The 27313-nt window shown below is 45.1% G+C and overlaps 1 protein-coding gene across 1 annotated transcript in view; it reads right to left on the bottom strand.

Annotated features, from left to right (window-relative positions):
• The window catches only part of LOC121546508 (multiple epidermal growth factor-like domains protein 6), a 119991-nt gene extending 93229 nt beyond the window's left edge, over nt 1–26762 (bottom strand). The window contains exons 1-2 of the mRNA XM_041857771.1: nt 26461–26762; nt 9890–10012 (exon numbers count right to left, since the gene is read on the bottom strand). Coding sequence (XP_041713705.1) covers nt 9890–10012; nt 26461–26629 — 292 coding nt within the window. The 5' untranslated portion in view covers nt 26630–26762. The remainder of the gene's footprint in view (nt 1–9889; nt 10013–26460) is intronic.
• Between the last annotated feature and the right edge of the window lie 551 nt (nt 26763–27313).

Here is a 27313-nt window from a genome sequence, read left to right as displayed (position 1 = left end):
TTCAGTTATATCTAATCGACTCTCCTGCGTATCCAGTGGTGCTGGGGCTTCCCTGGTTGATTACCCATAATCCTTCCATTTCGTGGCAACAGAGGGCTCTCAAGGAGTGGTCTGCCCAGTGTGTAGGGCGATGTCTAGGTGTTTCCGTGGGGGCGACCTCGGTGGAGAGTCCGAACCAAGTGCCCGCAATGCACATTCCCCCTGAGTATGAGGATGTAGCACTCGTGTTTAGCAAGACGAGGGCGATGCGGTTGCCTCCTCATAGACAGGGGGATTGTGCGATAGACCTCCAGGCAGGAGCAGCGGTTCCGCGGAGCCATGTGTATCCTCTGTCTCAAGAGGAGAAGGGGGCTATGGAGACTTACATAGCCGAGTCTCTGAGACAGGGATACATACGGCCCTCCACCTCCCCTGCGTCCTCAAGCTTCTTTTTTGTGAAGAAGAAGGATGGAGGGTTGCGCCCGTGTATTGATTACCGTAGTCTCAATCAGATCACTGTGAAATACAGTGATCCACTCCCTCTGATTGTGACTATGACGGAATCATTACACAGAGCGCGTTTCTTCACAAAACTAGATCTCAGGAGCGCCTACAATTTGGTGCGCATTAGGGAGGGTGATGAATGGAAGACAGCATTTAGTACCACCTCGGGTCATTACGAGTATCTCGTCATGCCATACGGGTTGATGAATGCTCCTTCAGTCTTCCAATCCTTTGTGGACGAGATCTTCCGGGACATGCAGGGGCAAGGTGTGGTCGTGTACATCGACGACATTCTAGTGTACTCTTCTACCCGAGCCGAGCATGTAACCCTGGTGCACCGAGTGTTGGGGAGGCTGTTGGAGCACGACTTGTATGTCAAGGCAGAGAAATGTCAGTTTTTCCAGGAGTCGGTCTCCTTTTTGGGTTATCGGTTGTCTGCGTCAGGCGTGAGGATGGAGGTTGATCGTGTGTCAGCCGTGCGTAATTGGCAAACCCCAACCACGGTTAAAGAGGTGCAGCAGTTCTAGGGTTTTGCAAATTACTACCGGAGGTTTATCCGGGGTTTTGGACAGGTGGCAGCTCCCATAACGTCCCTGCTGAAGGGGGGCCCGGTGCGTTTGCAGTGGTCAGCTGAGGCGGACAGGGCTTTTCGGAGACTGAAGGACCTGTTCACTTCGGCTCTGGTGCTGGCGCATCCGGACCCCGCTTTACCATTCCAGGTAGAGGTGGACGCGTCAGAGGCCGGTATTGGGGCCGTACTATCGCAACGGTCCGGCACGCCACCTAAACTCCGCCCCTGTGCTTTTTATTCCAAGAAGCTCAGCCCGGCGGAGCGAAATTATGACGTAGGGGACAGGGAGCTGTTAGCCGTGGTACAGGCCCTAAAGGTGTGGAGGCATTGGCTTGAGGGGGCTCAACACCCTTTTCTCATTTTGACTGACCACCGTAACCTGGAGTACATCCGGGCAGCTAGAAGATTGAACCCTCGTCAGGCTCGGTGGAACATGTTTCTAACCCGGTTCGTGTTTAAAATAACGTACATCCCTGGGTCCCAGAACGGTAAGGCAGACGCCCTGTCCCGGCGGTATGACACAGAGGAGAGGTCCATTGAGCCCACTCCCATCCTGCCGGAGTCTTGTCTGGTGGCACCGGTAGTGTGGGCGGAGATCGAGCGGGCGTTGCGTACCGACCCTAGTCCCCCAAAGTGTCCTGTAGGTCGGACGTACGTTCCACTCGAGGTTCGGGATCGTCTGATTTATTGGGCTCATACGTCCCCCTCCTCTGGACATCCAGATATTGGCCGGACAGTGCACTGCCTTAGCGCTAAGTACTGGTGGCCAACGTTAGCCAGGGATGTGAGGGTTTATGTCTCCTCCTGCTCAGTGTGCGCCCAGTGTAAGGCGCCTAGACACCTGCCCAGGGGAAAGTTACAACCCCTGCCCATTCCACAGCGACCCTGGTCTCACCTCTCGGTGGATTTCGTTACAGACCTTCCCCCCTCTCAGGGGAATACCACTATACTGGTCATTGTGGATCGGTTCTCGAAGGCCTGTCGTCTCCTCCCAATGCCGGGTCTCCCTACTGCCCTACAGACCGCTGAGGCACTGTTCACCCACGTCTTTCGGCACTACGGGGTGCCCGAGGATATAGTGTCTGATCGAGGTCCCCAGTTCACCTCCAGAGTCTGGAGGGCATTCATGGAGCGCTTGGGGGTCTCGGTGAGCCTTACCTCGGGGTACCACCCAGAGAGCAATGGGCAGGTAGAAAGAGTGAACCTGGATGTGGGTAGGTTTCTGAGATCGTATTGCCAGGGCCGGCCGGAGGAGTGGGCGAGGTATATCCCCTGGGCAGAGATGGCACAGAACTCTCTCCGCCACTCATCCACCAACCTAACCCCTTTCCAATGTGTGTTAGGGTATCAGCCGGTTCTGGCACCATGGCATCAGAGCCAGATCGAGGCTCCTGCGGTGGATGAGTGGGTGCGGCGCTCGGAGGAGACGTGGAACGCTGCACACGTCCATCTGCAGCGGGCCATCCGTTCGGCAAAAGGCGAGCGCCGATCTCCACCGCAGTGAGGGTCCGGTGTACGCACCTGGAGATCGAGTCTGGCTCTCGACTCGAAACTTGCCCCTCCGCCTGCCCTGCTGGAAGCTGGGTCGGCGGTTTGTAGTCCTGAGGAGGTTGAACGAGGTTTGTTACAGGTTACAACTGCCTATTGATTATCACATTAACCCCTCGTTCCATGTGTCTCTTCTCAGGCCGGTGGTAGCTGGTCCACTCCAGGACTGTGAGATAAGTGAGACTCCTCCGCCCCCACTGGACATCGAGGGGGCTCCGGCGTACACAGTTCGGTCCATCTTGGATTCGAGACGTCGGATGGGGGGTCTCCAGTATCTCGTGGAGTGGGAGGGGTACGGCCCGGAGGAACGGTGCTGGGTGCCGAGGAGGGACATCTTAGACCCATCTCTCCTGACTGAGTTCCACCGTGGTCATCCCACGCGCCCTGCTCCGCATCCTCCTGGTCGTCCCCGAGGCCGGGGTCGGCGCACGGCTGGAGCCGCGCGTCAAGGGGGGGTACTGTCACGGTTTCGGCCGAGGCTGCTCCTCCTCCTTGCTCGGGCAGGCTTCGGCGGTCGTCGTCCCCGGAGTACTAGCTGCCATCGTTGTATGTTATCGATGTTTGTTCGGTTTTGTCTTCCTGGTTCACCTGTTTCCTGTTAGTGTTAATTATGTTCTCTATATGTGTCTCGTTTTGTTTGTAGTGAGTTGTGTGTAATTGTTCCGCCTGTCCGTAGGTGCTGGTATTTTTGCTCTATTGTGTTTTAGAGTCCAGACGCACTTTTGCGTATTGCTTGTGCATTGGAGTGTTACGCACTGTTGCGTAATCGCTCGCCTCCTTGTTTTGTTGAGGCCCTTTTCTTTGTATTTCGTGTCCTCCAGTAAAGTCTGTTGGAAGTAGCTTTTGTGTCCTGCGCCTGACTCCTACACCACATCCACATCAGACACTGACACACAGAAACGCATAGAAGGCCCTCCCTCGTCTTCCCTTAGGCAAATGTGACCATGACTCCATTCTCCTGCTTCCTGTTTACAAACAAAAGCTAAAACAGGAAAAACCAGTGATGCGCTTAATACGGAATTGGTCAGATGAAGCAGACACGAGTCTACAAGACTGTTTTGCTAGTACAGATAACTTTGAAGAATTTACCACAACAGTCACGGGCTTCATCAATAAGTGCATAGACGATGTCGTCCCCACAGTGACTATAAGAACTTATCCAAACCAAATACCATGGATTACAGGCAATATCCGCCGGGCTAAAGGCTAGAGCTACCGCTTACAAGGAACGGGACACGGACATGGGCGCATACAAGAAAGCCCACTATGACCTCTGACAAGACATCAAACATGCTAAAGGACAATATAGGAGAAAGGTGGAGTCCTATTACACTTGCGCCGACGCTCATCGTATGTGACAGGGCTTGCAAACGATAACGAATTACAAAAGGAAACCAAGCCATGCGATGCAGAACTCCCAAACGAGCTAAATGTCTTTAATGCTTGCTTCGAGGAATATAACACTGTGCCTTGAATGAAAGCCCCTGTTCTTCCGGATGACTGTGTGATCTCGCTCTCCATGGCCGACGTGAGCAAAACGTTTAAACAGGTTAGCAATCACAAGACGGAATACCAGGGGGCGTTCTCAAAGCATGCGCAGACCAAATGGCAAGTGTCTTCACAGACATTTGCAATCTCTCCTTGTCCCAGTCTGAGACTTAGCAGTGTTGTGCCAGGACAACAACCTCTCCCTCAACATCAGTAAGACCAAGGAGCTGATTGTGGACTATAGGAGAAAGAGGGGCTGTTGTGGAGCGGGGCTGTTGTGGACCGGGTTGAGAGCTTCAAATTCCTTTGCATCCACATCACTAAGGACCTAACCTGGTCCACACACACCCGCACAGTCGTGAAGCGGGCACGGCAGCGCCTCTTCCCCCTCAGAAGGCTGAAAATATTTGGCATGGGCCCTCGGATCCTCAAAAAGTTATACAGCAACACCATCGAGAGCATCTTGACTAACTGCATCACGGCTTGGTATGGCAAATGCACCACACTTGACCGCAAAGCGCTACAGAGGGTGGTGCGGACAGCCCAGTACATCACTGGAGGACCTCTATATCAGGCGGTGTCAGAGGGAGGCCTGAAAAATGTACAAAGACTCCAGCCACCCAAGCCATAGACTGTTCACTCTGCTACAGTCCGGCAAATGGTACCGGAGCCTCTGCTCTCAGACCAACAGGCTCCGAGACAGCTTCTACCCCCAAGCCTGCTAAATAGCCAGACTGCTAAATAGTCAATTAATGGTACCCAAAATATCTGCACTGACCCTATGCACAGTCATTAGACTATATATACTGTGCATTCGGAAAGTATTCAGACCCCTTGACTTTTTCCACATTTTGTTACATTACAGCCTTATTCTAAAATGGATTAAATTAATGTTTTTCCTCATCAATCTACACACAATACCCCATAATGACAAAGTGACAACAGGTTTGTAGAAATCTTTGCAAATGTATTAAATAATAAAAAACTGAAATTCCTTATTTACATAAGTATTCAGCCACTCCTCAGTAAAAGGCACATGACAGCCAGCTTGGAGTTTGCCAAAAGGCACCTAAAGGACTGTCAGACCATGAGAAACAAGATTCTCTGGTCTGATGAAACCAAGATTGAACTTAATGGCCTGAATGGCAAGCGTCACGTCTGGAGGAAACCTGGCACCATCCCTACTGTGAAGCATGGTGGTGGCAGCGTCATGCTGTGGGGATGTTTTTCAGCGGCAGGGACTGGGAGATTAGTCAGGATTGAGGGAAAGATGAACGGAGCAAAGTACAGAGAGATCCTTGATAAAAAAAACTGCTCCAGAGCGCTCAGGACCTCAGACTGGGGCAAAGGTTTACCTTCCAACAGGACAACGACCCTAAGCACAACCATTTTCAAGTCTTGCCATAGACTTTCAAGCAGATTTAAGTCAAAACTGTAGCTTGGCCACTCATGAACATTCACTGTCTTCTTGGTAAGCAACTCCAGTGTAGATTTGGCCTTGTGTTTTAGGTTATTGTCCTGCTGAAAATTGAATTAATCTCCCAGTGTCTGGTGGAAACCAGACTGAACCAGTTTTCCTATAGGATTTTGCCTGATTTGCCCCAAACATAACACTTTGTTTCTGGACAAAAAGTTAAGTGCTTTGACAATTTTTGTGCAATATTACTTTAGTGCCTTTTTGCAAACAGGATGCATGTTTTGGAATAGTTTTATTCCGTACAGGCTTCCTTATTTTCACTCTGTCAATTCTGTAAATTATGTTAGTATTGTGGAGTAACTACAATGTTGTTGATCCATCCTCAGTTTTTTCCTATCACAGCCATTGAACTCTGTAACTGTTTTAAAGTCACCATTGGCCTCATGGTGAAATTCCTGAACAGTTTCCTTCCTCTCCGGCAACTCAGTTAGGAAGGACAGCTGTATCTTTGTAGTGGCTGGGTGTATTGATACACCATCCAAAGTGTAATTAATAACTTCCCCATGCTCAAAGGGATATTCAATGTCTGCCTTTTTTATTTTGACCCATCTACCAATATGTGCCCTTTGCGTGGCATTGGAAAACCTCCCTGGTCTTTGTGGTTGAATCTGTGTTTGAGATTCACTGCTCGACTGCAGGACATTACAGATAATTGTATGTGTGGGGTACAGAGATGTTAAAAACGATTATTGCACACAGAGTGAATTCATGCAACTTATTATGTGACTTGTTAAGCATATTTTTACTCCTGAACTTATTTAGGTTTGCCATAACAAACGGGTTGAATACTTATTGACTCAAGCCAATTCATTCTTTTCATTTTTTATTAATTTGTAAAGAAATTCGAAAAACATAATTCCACTTTGAAATTATGGGATATTGTGTGTAGGTCAGTGACAACCAATCTCAATTTAATCAATTTTAAATGCAGGCTGTAACACAACAAAATGTGGAAAAAGTAAAGCTGTGTGAATACTTTGAAGGCACTGTACTGTACATACCTACCTGAAATTCCTCGTACCTCTGCACATTGATCTGGTACTGGTATTCCCTGTATATACAGTTGAAGTCAGAAGTTTACATACACTTAGGTTGGAGTCATTAAAACTCGTTTTTCAACCACTCCACAAATTTCTTGTTAACAAACTATAGTTTTGGCAAGTCGGTTAGGACATCTACTTTGTGCATGACACAAGTAATTTTTCCAACAATTGTTTACAGACAGATTATTTCACTTATAATTCACTGTATCACAAATTCAGTGGTTCAGACGTTTACATACACTAAGTTGACTGTGCCTTTAAACAGCTTGGAAAATTCCAGAAAATGATGTAATGGCTTTAGAAGCTTCTGATAGGCTAATTGACATCCTTTGAGTCAATTGGAGGTGTACCTGTGGATGTATTTCAAGGCCTAACTTCAAACTCGGTGCCTCTTTGCTTGACATCATGGGAAAATCAAAAGAAATCAGCCAAGACCTCAAAATAAAAATTGTAGACCTCCATAAGTCTGGTTCATCCTTGGGAGCAATTTCCAAACGCCTGAAGGTACCACATTCATCTGTACAAACAATAGTACGCAAGTATAAACACCATGGGACCACGCATTATTCATACCGCTCAGGAAGGAGACGCGTTCTGTCTCTTAGAGATGAACGTACTTTGGTGCGAAAAGTGCAAATCAATCCCAGAACAACAGCAAAGGACCTTGTGAAGATGCTGGAGGAAACAGGTACAAAAGTATCTAAATCCACAGTAAAACGAGTCCTATATCGACATAACCTGAAAGACCGCTCAGCAAGGAAGAAGCCACTGCTCCAAATCGCCCAAAAAAGCCAGACTATGGTTTGCAACTGCACATGGGGACAAAGATCGTACTTTTTGGAGAAATGTCAGGAATTGTGAAAAACGGAGTTTAAATGTATTTGGCTAAGGTGTATGTAAACTTCCGACTTCAACTGTACTGTAGCTCCATTCCTCTGTATTTTATTTTGTTCCTATTGTGTTTCTTTTTCTTTGTAATTCTTAATTCTAAGCTGACATATGGAATTGTTTTAATATGGTCATACTACGGATCATTTAGCATTTTGATTTTGAGCTGTAGGACCGCTTTAGGTATAAAAAATAAAACAATTATTTGATAAAATATTGAATTTGGCCTTTATTACTATAGCCCAGAGAAATGCATTGAATAACACATTCATAAATAGCAAAAAAGACAGTCAAAAAATTCAGCATAAGAAACATGTTTTTTGTGTTTGTCCTATATCTAGGAGATATAAGAAAGCTCAGGGAATATATATATATATATATATATATATATATATATATATATATATATATATATATATATATATATATATATATATATTTATACACATAATTTGGGTAGGCACAAAACTACCTTCATACTTAAAAACAATTTTTTTAACTGGTACCAGTTACCTTCAGACGAGTCCCCTGACACTTGTGAGGGGTCATAGAGCAAAACGGGGAACACCTTCATTTGTGTGAGTCTCCCCTTTCCATAGTAGTTTGTAGGTCAAACCGTTCGGACTCTACAGACGTTTAGTGAGAAGACTGATTTTTGGGATGTCCATGGTCTGACAAACACCGCTCTAGCACTACCACCTTTCACTGCAGATGCGGAAGTGCGACATCGGCGGATGCAGTGGATTGAGACTCATCCAATGCAAAAAAAACAGATATCTCTAGCTTAAACTGACAGATTTTAATGGGGATTTTTTTATTATGTTACTTAGATTGATACACCAGTGCGTCAATCGACTCGAGTGGATTAAACTCTGCATTGTTGGGAAGGGCTCATAAGAAAGCATTTCACGGTAAAGTCTACACCAGTTGTATTCGGTGCATATGACAAATAAAATGGGATTTGATTTGAGTTAACCTGACATGTTGTTGTTGTGTGCCATAGCCCTGAGAGAATAGGAGCTCTCTGAGTGTGTCTGTGTGTCTGTGTGTATGTGTGTATGCGTGTGAGAGAGACAGAAAGAGAAAAGAGAGAGGCAGACACTGCGCTACTATATATGCCCAGACACAAACCTGCTCTGTAAGGGCTGCTAGAGAACAGTGGGAAAACACCTCTTTTGCCAGCACAACAGACTCTTTGATTCCCACTTTTGACACAAGCAGAAGGTGAAGACCCCTTTCCCTGCTTTGATGTGAGTCCCAGCTTCTACCATAGCCTAGCTTCCAGATGGTGAGGGCAACAATGGGATACAGCCAGCGCGTTGGACCAGATCCACCTCTTTCATCCCAAACCCCTATCACTCCCAACCCCCCTCACCCCTGACCTTGGTTGACCTTAGGTGACCCCTCCACAGCCCTTTAGGTCTCACTGATGGCTCCAGGGTGAAGTTCCCCTAGGTAGAGCCCTAGAATCAGCTTCCCCTCCCCCAAGCCTAACCTTAACCATTAGTGGGGAAATGCAAAACTGACCCAAGGTCACCGTCTAGGGCAGGTGTTCCCCAACTTTTTTCTTCCACGACTACATTTTGATATCTGACTATTCTCACGGCCCCAACCACAAAAAAATATGTAATTAACAGCCAATGTTGACATTTTTATTTAGGGCTACGGCAGTCAATTGCAAAATATTCTAACAGTATTTCTAATTGTCTTCTCAACTCACGATCACACACTTTTAATGTGGAGGTAGACAGTCAATTGCAAATTAGTCTGACATTATCTCTCACCATCACTGATGAGATGGGTGTGCTTGATGCATGTCGCGTCAGAGCTTCTCAAAGTCAGGGAGCGTGGTCAACAGTGCGCACCTCATCACTGCTGTCACATCCAACCTGGATCGATATTTGGTTTTAATGCAGACGAGAGCACTGCTGACTCCAGCTTCACACAGATATGAGCTGGCGAAGGGTACCATGAGTTTTAATGCTCTGAGGGAGACGGCAGGGTATTCCCTTTGAGTCAGTAACCAAAACTCCTGCGTAATGACCCGTGAATGCTTTGTCTGCAGCATTCGGTCACATGAAAGCACGAAAGGCCGCACTTGACTGTTGCACTTGAATCATTCCGATTCAAGCGCAACAGTCAAGTGCGGCCTTTTCCCACGTTCTAAGGGCACTCTGATTGAATTGTATCTTTTAGATTTCAATAGTTTTCATTTAGATTTTTAAGGGTAACCACATTAATGATTTTGAGATACAAAAAAAAAAAAAAACATTTTTGGGTAAAAAAAAGAAATCCTGCAACCCTATTTTCATATCAGGCGACCCCATGTGAAACAGGCGACCCCTAGTTTTGGAACCGCTGGTCTAAGGGCAATTTCACCCTACACCTTACCGATGCAGGTCCGGCCATCTGTGTGCAGACGGGTGCCCGGGTTGCATTCGCAGTAGAACGAGGTTCTGGTGTTGATGCATCGGTGCTGGCAGCCTCCGTTGTGGACCTGACACTCGTCAACATCTGTGGCCGAAAAATGACAAAGAGCAGAGAGTGAGAAACATACTGCAAATCATAAACAAATCAGTGTGATTGTATTGTAGTGGAAGAGCTCTCGCTGTACAGTGTATTGTAGTGGAAGAGCTCTCGCTGTACAGTGTATTGTAGTGGAAGAGCTCTCACTGTACAGCGTATTGTAGTGGAAGAGCTCTCGCTGTACAGTGTACTGTAGTGGAAGAGCTCTCGCTGTACAGTGTATTGTAGTGGAAGAGCTCTCGCTGTACAGTGTATTGTAGTGGAAGAGCTCTCGCTGTACAGTGTATTGTAGTGGAAGAGCTCTCACTGTACAGCGTATTGTAGTGGAAGAGCTCTCGCTGTACAGCGTATTGTAGTGGAAGAGCTCTCGCTGTACAGCGTATTGTAGTTGAAGAGCTCTGCTGTACAGCGTATTGTAGTGGAAGAGCTCTCGCTGTACAGTGTATTGTAGTTGAAGAGCTCTGCTGTACAGCGTATTGTAGTGGAAGAGCTCTCGCTGTACAGTGTATTGTAGTGGAAGAGCTCTCGCTGTACAGTGTATTGTAGTTGAAGAGCTCTGCTGTACAGCGTATTGTAGTGGAAGAGCTCTCGCTGTACAGTGTACTGTAGTGGAAGAGCTCTCGCTGTACAGTGTACTGTAGTGGAAGAGCTCTCGCTGTACAGTGTATTGTAGTGGAAGAGCTCTCGCTGTACAGTGTACTGTAGTGGAAGAGCTCTCGCTGTACAGTGTATTGTAGTGGAAGAGCTCTCGCTGTACAGTGTACTGTAGTGGAAGAGCTCTCGCTGTACAGTGTATTGTAGTGGAAGAGCTCTCGCTGTACAGTGTACTGGAGTGGAAGAGCTCTGCCTAAACCCCAGAAGCCCTGCAAGCCTCTTATAGAGAAGCCTTAGACACACAGAGCAATCAGCAAGAAATACAGGCGCATGCCAATCTCATGGGGCCAGGTGGTAACTGTAGACAGATGGACGAAGGCCAGGACAATTAGCAAAGCAAGCACTGGAGGGCCAGTAAACACACACGCACACATGTACAAAACCAGCCCTCTAACCACAGAAGCCCTGTGAAAATTCCATCAAAGCATGGAAAGCCTACGGCATCTTGACAACCAACCACTACAGTGGAGTATATCTATCCCATTTATTTCAACAAAAGTTAGTGTTACTCCCTGGATCAGGAATGGCAATGGAAAATTACCATAGGGCCCCATTCAAGCCTCCTCAAAGGCTGCAAACATGTCATCCAGTTCCTCTCCATAACAGCCAGTTTTATCTGTCCTTAACATGTCAAAGTTCAATGATTCTCTATGCCTTTATCCAGGGGCCCCTATGACATTAGGTGTTCTTCAGGGGCCCGTTTGAAGGTCCTCTCTTCTGGATAATACTGCTTCAAAGAGCACTACCATGGGAAAATACATACTCAGCACAAACCTGTGCCTATCAAAAACATAATGGTTTCTTTCCTGCACAGTGGATATTGCTCTATAAGCTACACTTTTGTTATCCTAAGGAGCCACATCAATACAATCAACAAGATACATGTGGCAGCAAACAACAGTCACGTCAAGTACAGTATGTCTCTATGAAGAGAGTTGTTGACTTCATTAAAGCCATCAAGTGACATTTTCTAAGTAATTTATGGAGAACAAACATGTTTTCCTTGGTTTCTTTGATATACAGACATCTTTCCACAATGTCAAGCAGCATTCCACAATGACACTGACACGCATTACTGTTATCATTTCAAGACACTGTGGTCACGCGGCTTGCCTTTCAAGCCTATGAGAAACCATCTGACATGCAGACATCCACTACACTTCCAACTTCAACAAAACCAGAGAGTACCAAAACAAAACTACGAAAGCCAGAACGAGAAATAGAAGGAATTTGGCTTTTGACACAAACGCTGTTAAACTCGGATGTCCTCTGTTGTCCTCTGTTGTTTTCACGTCTGGTGCTATATTAGGGTCTACTTGGGGGCATGGGCCTGAATGAGCCACCAGAGGACGTTATAAAAGGTGGAAGAAAGGATCTGGCTTTGGCCCAGGAGTGGAGAGTGGAGAGTGGCCCAGTGGCCATTAAAACTGGGCAGTGTGATAAGCAGTAAATGCCTGGAGTGATCAGCCAGGGATTTAGTGTGTCAGGCATTGTTGATCGTACCAGTGGATTTATCTCGGTAGCATGAGGGGTTTGGAGAGTTACAGCAACGCTCAATCTATTTATCTAGAGGAGGGAAACATTGGAACATTTTGTTTGTGTGTCAGAGCAGAGTGTTGGCCAGCGGCAAAGTTTTTGTCGGGTTTGGTATTTGTTGAATGTGCATATGCGGGAATAACTGCACTTCATGTGGCATTGGGCCAAATAGCCTAATCAAGTGTTGTGTCTGGGTGAGGTCAAGGTCGTCAGTTCAAATGATCTGAAAGTCCATTAACAGACAAAACAAACAGTTTGTAAAACAAATGTCTTTATTTACGAAGCTATTCTCTTTCATCCTCAAATTGTATTTACAGCCATTTGAACCCCAGACACAATCAATGTTCCCAGATGCAGCTGTTCCCAGACGCAGCATGTAAATGCTATAAGGATTTGAAAATGTTGCTACTTCTCACAGCCAATAATTTGCTGCTGGAGGGTCTTGAGACTGGGACTGGATGGAGAGAGTCAAAATAAAAACACAGAAATTAGTGGAACGACAAGAGATGGAAGCAGAAAAACGCCACGATGAAGCTAAGAAATTAAGGGTGCAGGGATCTTAGTTTCATTGCTTTAACATTCAGGAGCCAAACAAGGAGTTTTATGCTGCGTTTAGACGAGGGATGTAAAAAAAATAGTCATAGTGGGACAAGAAAGCAAGAAAGACAGTGACGGCAAAAGCAAGCCAGTACGACAGTATGCGTTGCTATGGTGATTTCGGTAAACCAACATCCTGTAGAAAACAATGCTACGGCAGACAGCAAAAGTTGAAATATTTGAACTCTGGCGGCAAGTCCCGTCTACCGTGGCGGCTGAAGGCATTCACCGCCAGCCTCAACGGCATTTACCGTCATTCTCTCATTGAAAACAATGACATCTGGTTTGCCGTCTACCGTCTACCTCGTACCATGGAAAAGCAGCATTACTCAAAGTGAAACACTCATATTTCAAGTTAACGACACATTACCAACTGTACATGTATACAGAAACTAATTATGGAAAATTACAAAAAATTAAAAAATGAATCTTAACATTGTGGTCTTCCAAATGGCCGTTTTCACATATGTAGACTCTGGTATGGTGCTGGAGCTGTTTATAAGGCCTTCTCCCGCCCTCCTTTCGGCAAATCTGACCATGACTCCATTTTGCTCCTCCCTTCCTATAGGCAGAAACAGGAAGTACCCGTGCTAAGGACTATTCAACGCTGGTCTGACCAATCGGAATCCATGCTTCAAGATTGTTTTGATCACGCGGACTGGGATAAGACAAATACACTGAAATGGTAACTGAGTTTATCAGGAAGTGTATAGGTGATGTTGTGCCCACTGTGACTATTAAAACCTACCCTAACCAGAAACCGTGGATAGATGACAGAATTCGCGCAAAACTGAAAGCGCGAACCAACGCATTTAACCATGGCAAGGTTACTGGGAATATGGCAGAATACAAACAGTGTAGCTACTCACTCCGCAAGGCAATTAAACTGGCAAAACATCAGTATAGAGACGAAGTGGAGTCGCAATTCAACGGCTCAGACACGAGACGTATGTGGCAGGGTCTACAGACAATCATGGACTACAAAAAGAAAACCAGCCACGTCACCGACACCAACGTCTCGCTTCCAGACAAGCTAAACACCTTCTTCGCCCGCTTTGAGGATAACACAGTGCCACCGACGAGGCCCACTACCAAGGACTGTGGCCTCTCCTTCTCCGTGGCCGATGTGAGTAAGACATTTAAGCATGTTAACCCCCGCAAGGCTGCTGGCCCAGATGGCATCCCTAGCCGCGTCCTCAGAGCATGCGCAGACCAGCTGGCTGGTGTGTTTACGGACATATTCAATCTCTCCCATTCCCAGTCTGCTGTTCCCACATGCTTCAAGATGGCCACCATTGTTCCTGTACCCAAGAACGCATAGGTAACTGAACTAAATGACTATCGCCCCGTAGCACCGACCTCTCATCATGAAGTGCTTAGAGAGACTAGTCACTATCATATCACCTCTACCTTACCGGTCACCCTAGACCCACTCCAATTTGCTTACCGCCCCAATAGATCCACAGACGATGCAATCGCCATCACACTGCACACTGCCCTATCCCATCTGGACAAGAGGAATACCTATGTAAGAATGCAGTTCATTGACTATAGCTCAGCTTTCAACACCATAGTACCCTCCAAGCTCATCATTAAGCTTGAGGCCCTGGGTCTGAACCCCACCCTGTGCAACTGGGTCCTGGAATTCCTGACGGGCTGCCCTCAGGTGGTGAAGGTAAGAAACAACATCTCCACTTCACTGATCCTCAACACTGGGGCCCCAACAAGGGTGCGCGCTCAGCCCCCTCCTGTACTCCCTGTTCACCCATGACTGCGTGGCCAAGCACGCCTCCAACTCAATCATCAAGTTTGCAGACGACACAACAGTAGTTGGCTTGATTACCAACAAGGACGAGACCGCCAACAAGGAGGAGGTGAGGGCTCTGGGAGTGTGGTGCCAAAAAAATAACCTCTCACTCAACGTCAACAAAACAAAGGAGATGATCGTGGACTTCAGGAAACAGCAGAGGGTGCACCCCTCTATCCACATCAACGGGACCGCAGTGGAGAAGGTGGAAAGCTTCAAGTTCCTTGGCGTACACATGACTGACAAACTGAAATGGTCCACCCACGCAGACAGTGTGGGGAAGAAGGTGCAACAGAGCCTCTTCAACCTCAGGAGGCTGAAGAAATTTGGCTTGACACCTAAAACCCTCACAAACTTCTACAGATGCACAATTGAGAGCATCCTGTCGGGCTGTATCACCGCCTGGTACGGCAACTGCACCTCCCGCAACTGCAGGGCTCTCCAGAGGGTGGTGCGGTCTGCCGGACGCATTACCAGGGGTAAACTACCCGCCCTCCAAGACACCTACAGCACCCGATGTCACAGGAAGGCCAAAAAGATAATCAAGGACATCAACCACCCGAGCCACTGCCTGTTCACCCCACTATCATCCAGTAGGCGAGGTCAGTACAGGTGCATCAAAGCTGGGACCGAGAGAAGGAAAAACAGCTTATATCTCGGCCATCAGACTGTTAAATAGCCATCACTAGCACATTAGAGGCTGCTGCTACCTTTTGAAATCACTGGCCACTTTAAGAAATGGAACACTAGTCACTTTAATAATGTTTACATATCTTGCATTACTCATCTCATATGTATAAACTGCATTCTATAATATTCTACTGTATCTTAGTCCATGCCGCTCTGTCATTGCTTGTCCATATATGTATATATTCTTAAATTCCATTCCTTACTAGAATTGTGTGTATTGGGTATATGTTGTGAAATTGTTAGATATTACTTGTTAGATATTACTGCACTGTCGGAGCTAGAAGCACAAGCATTTCGCTACACCCGCAATAACATCTGCTAAACACGTGTATGTGACAAATACAATTTGATTTGTTTATAGATAATTAATATGAGGTTGAAAAGTGGTGAAATATTGCCCTTTAACAGTGGAATGGAATGGGTGGCCTTTCTTGATAAACACAAAGCAGTGCCAGACCACTCCATGGAGTGCTGTAAGGTAGAGGAGGGTAAGGTAGGCTATAAGAGCACAGTCAAGGGCACTTGACTGCAGCATTGATTAGAGGTCAGTCTCTCTCTGAAGAAGGAAGGCAGACGTGTCCAGACAGCTCATCAGACAGTCTGGCACACTCTCTGAGGCAGCCCATGATAAAAAGGGCCTAATTGCACTCAGGACTAGGTAGTACTCCTGTGATGATGATTAAAGGCCTGCCTATTCTCCTCCAGGAGATAAATAACTATGTCTGACCCTGGGGGCCACCATACTTAGATGGCCAGCAGCATCACTGTGATGACAGGGACTTCTGGGATGATATACTGTACAATAGGCGCTAGTAATGTATTTCTCACTGCGCTGGCAACCACATTAACATTCTGTCGGCAAGAGATCAGGGTTGCAAATCATTGTCTTAAGGGGGTAGGCACTTTGACATGCAATTTGTTTCTTACCCCAATGGGCAAAGGCATCTGTCATTTTTTAAGAGGGAAGTTAACAGCGTTAACTTTTCTTCACATTACAACTGAACAGAATCTGGTCTGAGCATCAGCTCCATAACATTTTACATTTACATTTTAGTCATTTAGCAGACACTCTTATCCAGAGCGACTTACAGTTAGTGAGTGCATACATTTTTCATACTGGCCCCCTGTGGGAAACAAGCCCACAACCCTGGCGTTGCAAGCGCCATGCTCTACCAACTGAGCTACAGGGGACTTATATCCTCTTGATAATTACAGGGTGAAACATGAAGGTGACGATGACTCTCATATGAAACGATGGCAGACAAAATGGCCATTCACGGATTGTGAACGTTAAGACTCCACATTTCAATTTGAGAGATTATCATTGTTTCATCGATCATTCTGCTTCGAGGCATTTCATAAAGGCTGTTAGTGTATGCAAGACCTGGCAGGTTTTCATAGGACACTGCCAACAAGGAGATCAAATCCGAAGCCACATCAACACTGATGGAAAGCAGGGATTCATGAAACCTGCCACGCAGACTTCACACACTGGCAAGCACAGACTGGCAAGCACTCACACGCACGCGCACTCACTATCAGACCTAAGAATTGTTAATAAAGCAGGAGAATAAGGAACAACAGCTTTCCATCTAAATCTGTTCTCTCTGGTTGCTACAGTAACATACTGTGTATTTGCTTGTCTGTGTCTGTCCAGTTTCAGTACATTAAAGGACATTATGTTACACTGTATACAGTACATAGTCTACACATTTACATATACAGTGTATACAAAGTGAGCCTCCCAAACAGTGTACTAATTGAACACATGCAGGCACTACAGACTAATGAGGATGCCCCTGCCAGATCTGCAAAGAATCTTATTGCTGTGGCCCGGAGCGCTGATGGGAGGCTCAATTGACGCACTGTGTGTGTGTGTGTGTGTGTGTGTGTGTGTGTGTGTGTGTGTGTGTGTGTGTGTGTGTGTGTGTGTGTGTGTGTGTGTGTGTGTGTGAGTGAGTGAGTGAGTGAGTGAGTGAGTGAGTGAGTGAGTGAGTGAGTGAGTGAGTGAGTGAGTGAGTGAGTGAGTGAGTGAGTGAGTGAGTGAGTGAGTGAGTGAGTGAGTGAGTGAGTGAGTGAGTGAGTGTGAGTGAGTGTGTGAATAGAGCCAGTGAGTTCTACAACCACCTAAAAGGAAGCGATCCCAAACCTTCCATAACAAAGCCCTCACCTACAGAGAGATTAACGTAGAGAAGAGTCCCCTCAGTTTTGGGCTCTGTTCACAAACACAAACAGACCCCATAGAGTCCCAGGACAGTAACACAATTAGACCCAACCAAATCATGAGAAAACAAAAAGACAATTACTTGACACCAGAGCTTCCGGAAAACTTGTGGTGAGACAGCATTTTCCCCAGTACTTTTTAATCTGGTGTGGTGCCATCAAGCAATAAAACTGGCCTTCTTGAGACTAGTTGAGTATCTGGAGCATCAGCAATTGTGGGTTCGATTACAGGCTCAAAATGGCCAGAAACAAATAACTTTCTTCTGAAACTCGTCAGTCTATTCTTGTTCAGAGAAATGAAGGCTATTACCATGCGAGAAATTGCCAAGAAACTGTACTGATGTGCCATGTCTGGAACACGCCATTTTCACATATGTAGACACTGTTATTGTGGTGGAGATAATGATATGAGGTTGAAAAGTGCCGGAATTTATATTTAAAGACATTGTAACTATTCTTTGCATAACACTCTGCCCCGATATAGTAGTTCACCAAACTACAAAGTATGTTGTCCATTGAAGTTGTTGTCTCTGGCTCTTTTGATATCAGATTCAGAATGGCTTTGTAGTAGTTTGAAAGGGTTTGATCCACCTTAGGCCAGGAGTGTTTCTAATTCACATGACCCGAAAAAACCCAGCCCTTTAGTCATAGCACAGATGAAAAAAGGGAAGCTACGCTACATGGCCAAGTGTGTGGACACCCATCAAATTAGTGGATTCGGCTATTTCAACCACACCTGTTGCTGATAGGTGTGTAAAATCGAGCATACAGCCATGCAATCTCCATAGACAAACAGTAGTAGAATGGCCCATACTGAAGAGCTCAGTGACTTTCAACGTGTCACCGTCATAGGATACCACCTTTCCAACAAGTCAGTTCGTCAAATTTGTAAGTGCTGTTATTGTGAAGTGGAAACGTCTAGGAGCAACAACGGCTCAGCCGCGAAGTGGTAGGCCACACAAGCTCACAGAACTGGACCGCCCAGTGCTAAATTGCGTAGCACGTAAAAATAGGGCTGTCCTCGGTTGCAACACTCACTACCGAGTTCCAAACTGCCTCTGGAAGCAATGTCAGCACAAAAACTGTTTGTCGGGAGCTTCATGAAATGGGTTTCCATGGCCGAGCAGCCGCACACAAGCCTAAGATCACCATGCGCAATGCCAAGCATCGACTGGAGTGGTGTAAAAATCGCCGGCATTGGACTCTGGAGCAGTGGAAATGCGTTCTCTGGAGTGATGAATCACACTTCACCATCTGGCAGTCCGACGGACTAATCTGGGTTTGGCGAATGCCAGGAGAACACTACCTGCCCGAATGCATAGTGTCAACTGTAAAGTTTGATGGAGGAAGAATAATGTCCTGGGGCTGTTTTTCATGATTCGGGCTAGTCCCCTTAGTTCCAGTGAAGGGAAATCTTAACGATACAGCATACAATGACATTCTAGATGATTCTGTGCTTCCAATTTTGTGGCAACAGTTTGGGGATGGCCCTTTCCTGTTTCAGCATGACATGCCCCCGTGCACAAAGTGAGGTCCATACTGAAATGGTTTGTCGAGATCGGTGTGGAAGAACTTGACTGGCCTGCACAGAGCCCTCCAGCAAACTACCAGCCCTCCAGGACACCTACAGCACCCAATGTCACAGGAAGGCCAAAAAGATCATCAAGGACAACAACCACCCGAGCCACTTCCTGTTCACCCCGCTATCATCCAGAAGGCGAGGTCAGTACAGGTGCATCAAAGCTGGGAATGAGAGACTGAAAAACAGCTTATTTCTCAAGGCCATCAGACTGTTAAATAGCCTTCACTAGCACATTAGCGGCTGCTGCCTATATACACTGCTCAAAAAAAATAAAGGGAACACTTAAACAACACATCCTAGATCTGAATGAATGAAATAATCTTATTAAATACTTTTTTCTTTACATAGTTGAATGTGCTGACAACAAAATCACACAAAAATTATCAATGGAAATCAAATGTATCAACCCATGGAGGTCTGGATTTGGAGTCACCCTCAACATTAAAGTGGAAAACCACACTACAGGCTGATCCAACTTTGATGTAATGTCCTTAAAACAAGTCAAAATGAGGCTCAGTAGTGTGTGTGGCCTCCACGTGCCTGTATGACCTCCCTACTACGCCTGGGCATGCTCCTGATGAGGTGGCGGATGGTCTCCTGAGGGATCTCCTCCCAGACCTAGACTAAAGCATTCGCCAACTCCTGGACAGTCTGTGGTGCAATGGATGGAGCGAGACATGATGTCCCAGATGTGCTCAATTGGATTCAGGTCTGGGGAACGGGCGGGCCAGTCCATAGCATAAATGCCTTCCTCTTGCAGGAACTGCTGACACACTCCAGCCACATGAGGTCTAGCATTGTCTTGCATTAGGAGGAACCCAGGGCCAACCGCACCAGCATATGGTCTCACAATGGGTCTGAGGATCTCATCTCGGTACCTAATGGCAGTCAGGCTACCTCTGGCGAGCACATGGAGGGCTGTGCGGCCCCCAAAGAAATGCCACCCCACACCATGACTGACCCACCGCCAAACCGGTCATGCTGGAGGATGTTGCAGGCAGCAGATCGTTCTCCACGGCGTCTCCAGACTCTGTCACGTCTGTCACATGTGCTCAGTGTGAACCTGCTTTCATCTGTGAAGAGCACAGGGCGCCAGTGGCGAATTTGCCAATCTTGGTGTTCTCTGGCAAATGCCAACGTCCTGCACGGTGTTGGGCTGTAAGCACAACCCCCACCTGTGGACGTCAGGCCCTCATACCACCCTCATGGAGTCTGTTTCTGACCGTTTGAGCAGACACATGCACATTTGTGGCCTGCTGGAGGTCATTTTGCAGGGCTCTGGCAGTGCTCCTCCTGCTCATCCTTGCACAAAGGCGGAGGTAGCGGTCCTGCTGCTGGGTTGTTGCCCTCCTACGGCCTCCTCCACGTCTCCTGATGTACTGGCCTGTCTCCTGGTAGCGCCTCCATGCTCTGGACACTACGCTGACAGACACAGCAAACCTTCTTGCCACAGCTCGCATTGATGTGCCATCCTGGATGAGCTGCACTACCTGAGCCACTTGTGTGGGTTGTAGACTCCGTCTCATGCTACCACTAGAGTGAAAGCACCGCCAGCATTCAAAAGTGACCAAGACATCAGCCAGGAAGCATATGAACTGAGAAGTGGTCTCTGGTCACCACCTGCAGAACCACTTCTTTATTGGGGGTGTCTTGCTAATTGCCTATAATTTCCACCTGTTGTCTATTCCATTTGCACAACAGCATGTGAAATGTATTGTCAATCAGTGTTGCTTCCTAAGTGGACAGTTTGATTTCACAGAAGTGTGATTGACTTGGAGTTACATTGTGTTGTTTAAGTGTTCCCTTTATTTTTTTGAGCAGTGTACATAGATTAGAAATCACTGGCAACTTTAAGAAATGGAACACTAGTCACTTTAATAATGTTTACATATCTTGCATTACTCATCTCATACGTATATACTGTATTCTATACTATTCTACTGTATCTTAGTCTATGCTGCTCTGACATTGCTTGTCCATATATTTATTTATTTATTCTTAATTTAATTGCTTTACTTAGATTTGTGTGCATTGGGTATATGTTGTGAAATTGTTAGATATTACTTGTTAGATATTACTGCACTTTCGGAGTTAGAAACACAAGCATTTCACTACTCCTGCAATTACATCTGCTAAACACGTGTATGTGACCAATCAAATTTGATTTGATTTGACCTCAACCCCATCGAACACCTTTGGGATGAATTGGAACGCCAACTGTGAGCCAGACCTAATCGCCCAACATCAGCGACCGACCTAATGCTCTTGTGGCTGAATGGAAGCAAGTCCCCGCAGCAATGTTCCAACATCTAGTGGAAAGCCTTCCCAGAAGAGTGGAGACTGTTATAGCAGCAAAGGGGGGACCAACTCCATATTAATGCCCATGATTTTGGAATGAGATGTTTGACGAGCACGTGTCCTCATAGTTTTGGCCATGTAGTGTATCTATAATAATAATAATATTTTGTCATAGCCTATGAATAGGATCCAGAGTTTTACCTGACCAGGTCATAAGATCAGGAAAAACTCCAGGCCCCAGAAAATACATATGAATTTTGCCATACCACTTTGGAACCTGTGGTGCCACCTTTGCTTGACACACTGGAAAGAATTAACCAAAAAACAGAGTAAACTGGAATGCTATTTGGCCCTAAACAGAAAGTACACAGTGGCAGAATCCCTGACAACCATGACTGACCCAAAACTAATAAAAGCTTTGACTATATACAGACTCAGTAAGCATAGCCTTGCTATTGAAAGAAGCCGCCGTAGGCAGACCTGGCTCTAGAGAGAAGACAGGCTATATGCACACTGCCCACAAAATTAGATGGAAACTGATTGAAAGAAGCCGCCGTAGGCAGACCTGGCTCTAGAGAGAAGACAGGCTATATGCACACTGCCCACAAAATTAGATGGAAACTGAGCTGCACTTCCTAACCTCCTGCCAAATGTATGACCATATTGGAGACACATATTTCCCTCAGATTACACAGACCCAGAAAGATTATTTAAAAAAAAATCTAATTTAGATAAACTCCCATATCTATTAGGTGAAATAGCACAGTGTGCCATCACAGCAGCAAAATGTGTGACCTGTTGCCACAAGAAAAGGGCAACCAGTGAAGCACAAAGACCATTGTAAATACAACCCATATTTATCTGTTTATTTATTTTCCCTTTTGTACTTCAACTATTTGCACATTGTTACAACACTGTACATATCCATAATATAACATTTAAAATGTCTCTATTCTTTTGAAACTTTTGTGAGTGTAATGTTTACTGTTAATTTCTGATTGTTTATTTCACTTTTGTTTATAATCTATTTCACTTGCTTTGGCAATGGAAACATATGTTTCCCATGCCAATAAAGCCTTTTGAATTGAATTGAGAAAGAACAACTGCAGCAAGAGAGCAATACGGCAAGGGAATCAAATCACCCACGTGTGCTAGCGTAGCTGTTTACCATATAAATATCTCTGAATGTTTTTCTCAACATGAGAGGATTATTCATATGGATTGGAGCCACTGGCCCCTGTTGCTCTGACCAACTGCTCATTGACCTTTCATTAACAGCCATGAAATTCACACAGACTAGCACAACAAAACACAGTTGTAATGTCCTAAACAGCTGCCCTAGGGTCGCTCTCACACTTCCAGCCAGCATCAACATGATTGGAACTGGAACCATGAACACACTTGGCTGAGATTATAAAGTATGTAGCTTGGTGGTTACAAGACTGCGGTCTTCTGTGGCACTCATTGTTTAAAAGATTAGGAGTATGGAGTGCAGCAGAACCTTGGTTTTGGGAAGTAACATCAGCATATGTGTGTGTGTATGTGCGCGTGTGCGCATGTGTTTGTGTGTGTGTGTACGTTTGCACATAAATGTGTGTGCATGGGTGCGTGTGTTCTTATGCCAGGATCTCCCTGTGCTTGTCATACTCTTACTGGACAATGATAAAACGCATCAAAAAGCAACAGAAGTCCAACTGTCATAAATCAGGAGGATCCCAGGAATTCATCAAGTCAAAGAAACAAAGAAACTGCTGCATCTGCAGATTGACTATGCCAGGTAGTCTATAATCTCTAATCTAAAACATACATCTCACACTCTCATATCACCCTCCCCTGATGCTGTCGCGGGATACACCATCTAGAGTTAGGGTGCCGACACTGGGATTTTGTGTCTGAGAACTTTGGATGGAGTCAATGCTTTTTCATGTACGTCATACGATTTCCTCCGTGTTCATGCAGCCACGTCTGATTGTGGCCGTAGCATAAACACACCATACTGGATGCTTAAAGCATCCAAGGACATGATGGTTTTTCATTGCCATCCCACCTTCCCAAAATGAATCTGTAGATTTTTCCAATTTAGGAGGACGAAGCTTTGACAGCTGTAAAACATTGTTATAAAGGCAATATGTAATCCAATTCAAAACTTGCCATGAGGTTACAGGTATGTGATGCCACAGTCAGACCCGCTTCCAAAGCAACCAAAAAGAGACTGTATGGCACCGCCATAATACCAAACCACTAAATAGGTATAGGGAAGGGGAACAAGGGGAAAAAGGGTGTCCCCAGGTGAGGCTCCATACTGCTTTCAAATACCCATGATAACCATAATAGAAAACTCAAAACATGACTCCATCAACCATACTCCATAATTAATAATGCAATATTCTTAATTATATTCAATAAATCAATATTTCATGATTCTAATTAACATTTATCATGAGACTGAAAGTAAGGGTATTTCGCTCCAACAATTATGTTCCTTGTTTGATCATTATAAAATATTGAGTTGAAGAGTGAAGGCTTCAGGGGCCAGTAAATGGAAATATGTGACTTGTTTCAAGAAACTAGGCGTATGTCACTACTTCACAGGAGAGGCATTTGAACTAAACATCTTTTTAAAATCTAAATGCGTTATTTGGCAGAAATGCCTTCTGGAACATGTGAACTTTAATGTGCCATAATAACAAACTTGTATGCCATCTGTAAATACGAATAAAATTGTTAAATTACGAGCCTAGATGGTTTAGCCACAGAAAAAGACAGGAACCTTCCCGCTAGCAATGATTGGCTGAGATAATGGATGGGCTGGACATGCCGAGAGATGAGTTCAGATTGGTCTGCCATGTAGCACGCTTCTGTCTATAACATGAGCTGCTCAGTATGTGTAGGTAATCCTTTCTAACGCAGCTTTTTGAAAGATATCACAAAGAGCTGCAAAAGTGTTGCTAATGCTCTCCACTTTCTGGAGGACCGAGTTTTGAAATCAGTGGAATGCCCGGTGGAAGCAGAGTATGGTAGCTAAGGAGATGGAGAAAATGGAGGTGTTTGATTGCAAATATGTGGAGGGAGTCGAAAAGAGAACACACAGAAGGCTGTTGTATAAAACACCTGTCCGGATTACATCTTCAAACTAAGGGCAACCATGGCATCCGTGACATAGAGGGAGAAGCGTTCATCCATGTATAGGGGTAAGAGAGTCTAGATAGCTACATTTTCAGATATTATACGTTTCAAATTTTGTCAGAAAGTTGTTTTCATTGCAAATTAAAGCATACTGTTAGCTAGCTAGCTAATGTTAGCTGGCTGGCTGGCTCGCTAGCTAAAGTTACATGTATGATCTGTGTAGTAATATTATTTGTATCTCAGAACCATTTGCATTGCTAGTTATAGCCTAATGTTAGCTAGCTAGCTAACATTAAACCTAGTTGGTTAGCTTTAGCTACCTGTAGATTCATGCAGGGGAGTAAAGTTATGAGTTGGGATTATGGTTCATTGTTTAGCTAGCTAGCTACATGTCTAAACAAAAGACTCCACTATGCAAGTAACCATTTCACTATACCATTTACACCTTCTGTATCCTGATAAATAAACGTTGATTTTATTTGACGTAATGTGAAGAACAAAATGACCTGCACCAAAGTCAAATTAGCATATAATGTTAGGCCAACGAGACAGTGTCCAAGTATTTTCTGTAATTAGCTCACCATTAACTTGTAAATAATGATGTTGTTGTGAGTTTATTTTCCTGTAATAATAAATACAAATTAGCTAAATTTAAGACGTTGTCAGCTATATGATATAGTCATTATTTGAACTGGCTAGCCAGCTAACTTAACGTTAGATAGCTAGCTAACTAACAAGCTAGAAACGAACCAAAACATTGTTTAGAAAGTTGCTTTTAGTTGCCTGGTTTGCTAGATTGACATATACTGAATCCATTTTTAAGTGGATGGGTTTACTGGTGTTAAAATACACCAGCTACACTGTTTTGGACCACCAGGCTGCTGATGTCATGCAGCCTGTCGTTTTTGTGTTTATATTTTTTTTAGTTTGATGTCGGACGCCAATAGAATGTTAATGATGTCACTACGACATGTCGATAGACAGTATAAACCAGCCTTTAGTCTTGAAATCTTTGGTTGTTTAGTACACTACTGTACTCACTCTGTTTAGCACATGGCCTTACATGTGAATGCTAAGGCTTAAGAGGGTGTGAACGATGCTGAATGGGTGTAGACAAAGAAGAGCTCTCCAGTAGGTGTACCAAAACATTCAAGGGCCATTTTATCAAAAGTGGGGTTACAAGTTTATCAACTTTCAAAGCAGAATTACTTTCCCATTGTTCCTCAACTGTAGTGTATGATATACAATTTTCTAGCTCTGAGTCTCTACTTTTATCCAATGTAAAAAACACAATTTCAAGTTTTGCTACATAAGATCGAATCGAGCCGGTCGGTCACATATTTGTTATTTTGTAATTCCCTCTGTAATCAAGAAGGACTACCTCAATATGGACTTGCATGGTCTCTCTCGCTCTCTCTCTCTCTGTCTGTCTCTCTCACTCTCATTTCTGCACAGGGCACATAGAGGTCATCGTCCAGGATATTCCCCTTAACTGCAGCAGCAGTAGTGTCTCCTGATCCCTACCTGCTTTCAAAGTACTTTATACGTGTCCCATTACTCCACTCACACCATTACAATTTTAAACATTAAAATAAATGCAGGTTACGCCATTAATGTAGGTTCACAGCCCTATATGGGACAAAAAAGTTGCATTGCATTGTTTTTGTAACAAACAAACAAACACACACACACACACACACTGACAATGTGTCTACATGTCAGATGTGAGTACACACAGAAGCCTTGATTCTGAATGATAATCTCTTAGATAGAATTTATAAAAAACTAGAGGTTACCTTGCATTCCAGGAGGTTCAAGTGACACAGGCTAACATCATACAGTACACATGATGACACATTTGACATGATCTTGCTCACAACGGGAACTGATATCCTGAACTATGTACTATGGTAGAGCACTCACCTGCACCCTGCATGTGTCCCGTGTTGTAGCCATTGTATCCATAGAAGCAGGTGTAGCAGTTCCTGCGTTGGTAGCGGTATCTAACAAGCCCGTTATTAGCTCCCCAACTTGGGCTGAGCTGGCTCCAAAAGCCCACTAGAACCACCACGAACCATCCTAGGGATGCCATGGCCTTAACAGCACTGAAAGTGTGAGAAGTATCTACAGAGAACTAAGCTTGGAAGTTAGAAGATGTGTAGATAGAATAGTAGAGCTTGTACCAAGCTGTCGATAATATCACAAAGGAGGTATGATCACCGCACCAGTTGACTCTCTGGGTTTAAGTATAGTGAGTCATTTTCTTTGGTATTTTAGGCAGCTCTCTCTCTCTCTCTCTCTCTCTCTCTCTCTCTCTCTCTCTCTCTGACATGCTGTATGTTCCTCCCTCATCCCTCTCCTCCTCCTCTCTTTCTCATTCTCATTCTCCCTTCCTCTCGCTCCATTCACTGAACACAGGTCCACACTCCTCCTCCATGTCCCTCCCTCCTCCTTCCATCCTCAGATACAATAACAGAAGCACAGTTCTACAGAAGTGGAGAAACACGAACAACTACACCACACAAGAACGTTCACTGAGATATAACCATTTTCCCAGAGTGACGAAGGACGCAGTCTAAAAGAGTTCCCATGATATTGAATTACACCACAATAAAAGCATTTCAACACATTCAACTACATTAAACTGTTAAAAACTAATATCTATTCACATGATGGACTATATCAACTTTATCCAAAGTATTACGCAGAGCTCCACCATAAAAGTAAACCCCTATCAAAGTCTATGAGATAGACAGGCAGATTAGGGGGCTTTGCA

Source organism: Coregonus clupeaformis, chromosome 30 (genome assembly GCF_020615455.1).
Source record: "Coregonus clupeaformis isolate EN_2021a chromosome 30, ASM2061545v1, whole genome shotgun sequence".
NCBI classification, from domain to species: Eukaryota; Metazoa; Chordata; class Actinopteri; order Salmoniformes; family Salmonidae; genus Coregonus; species Coregonus clupeaformis.
This window is presented reverse-complemented; position numbering and strand designations above follow the sequence as displayed.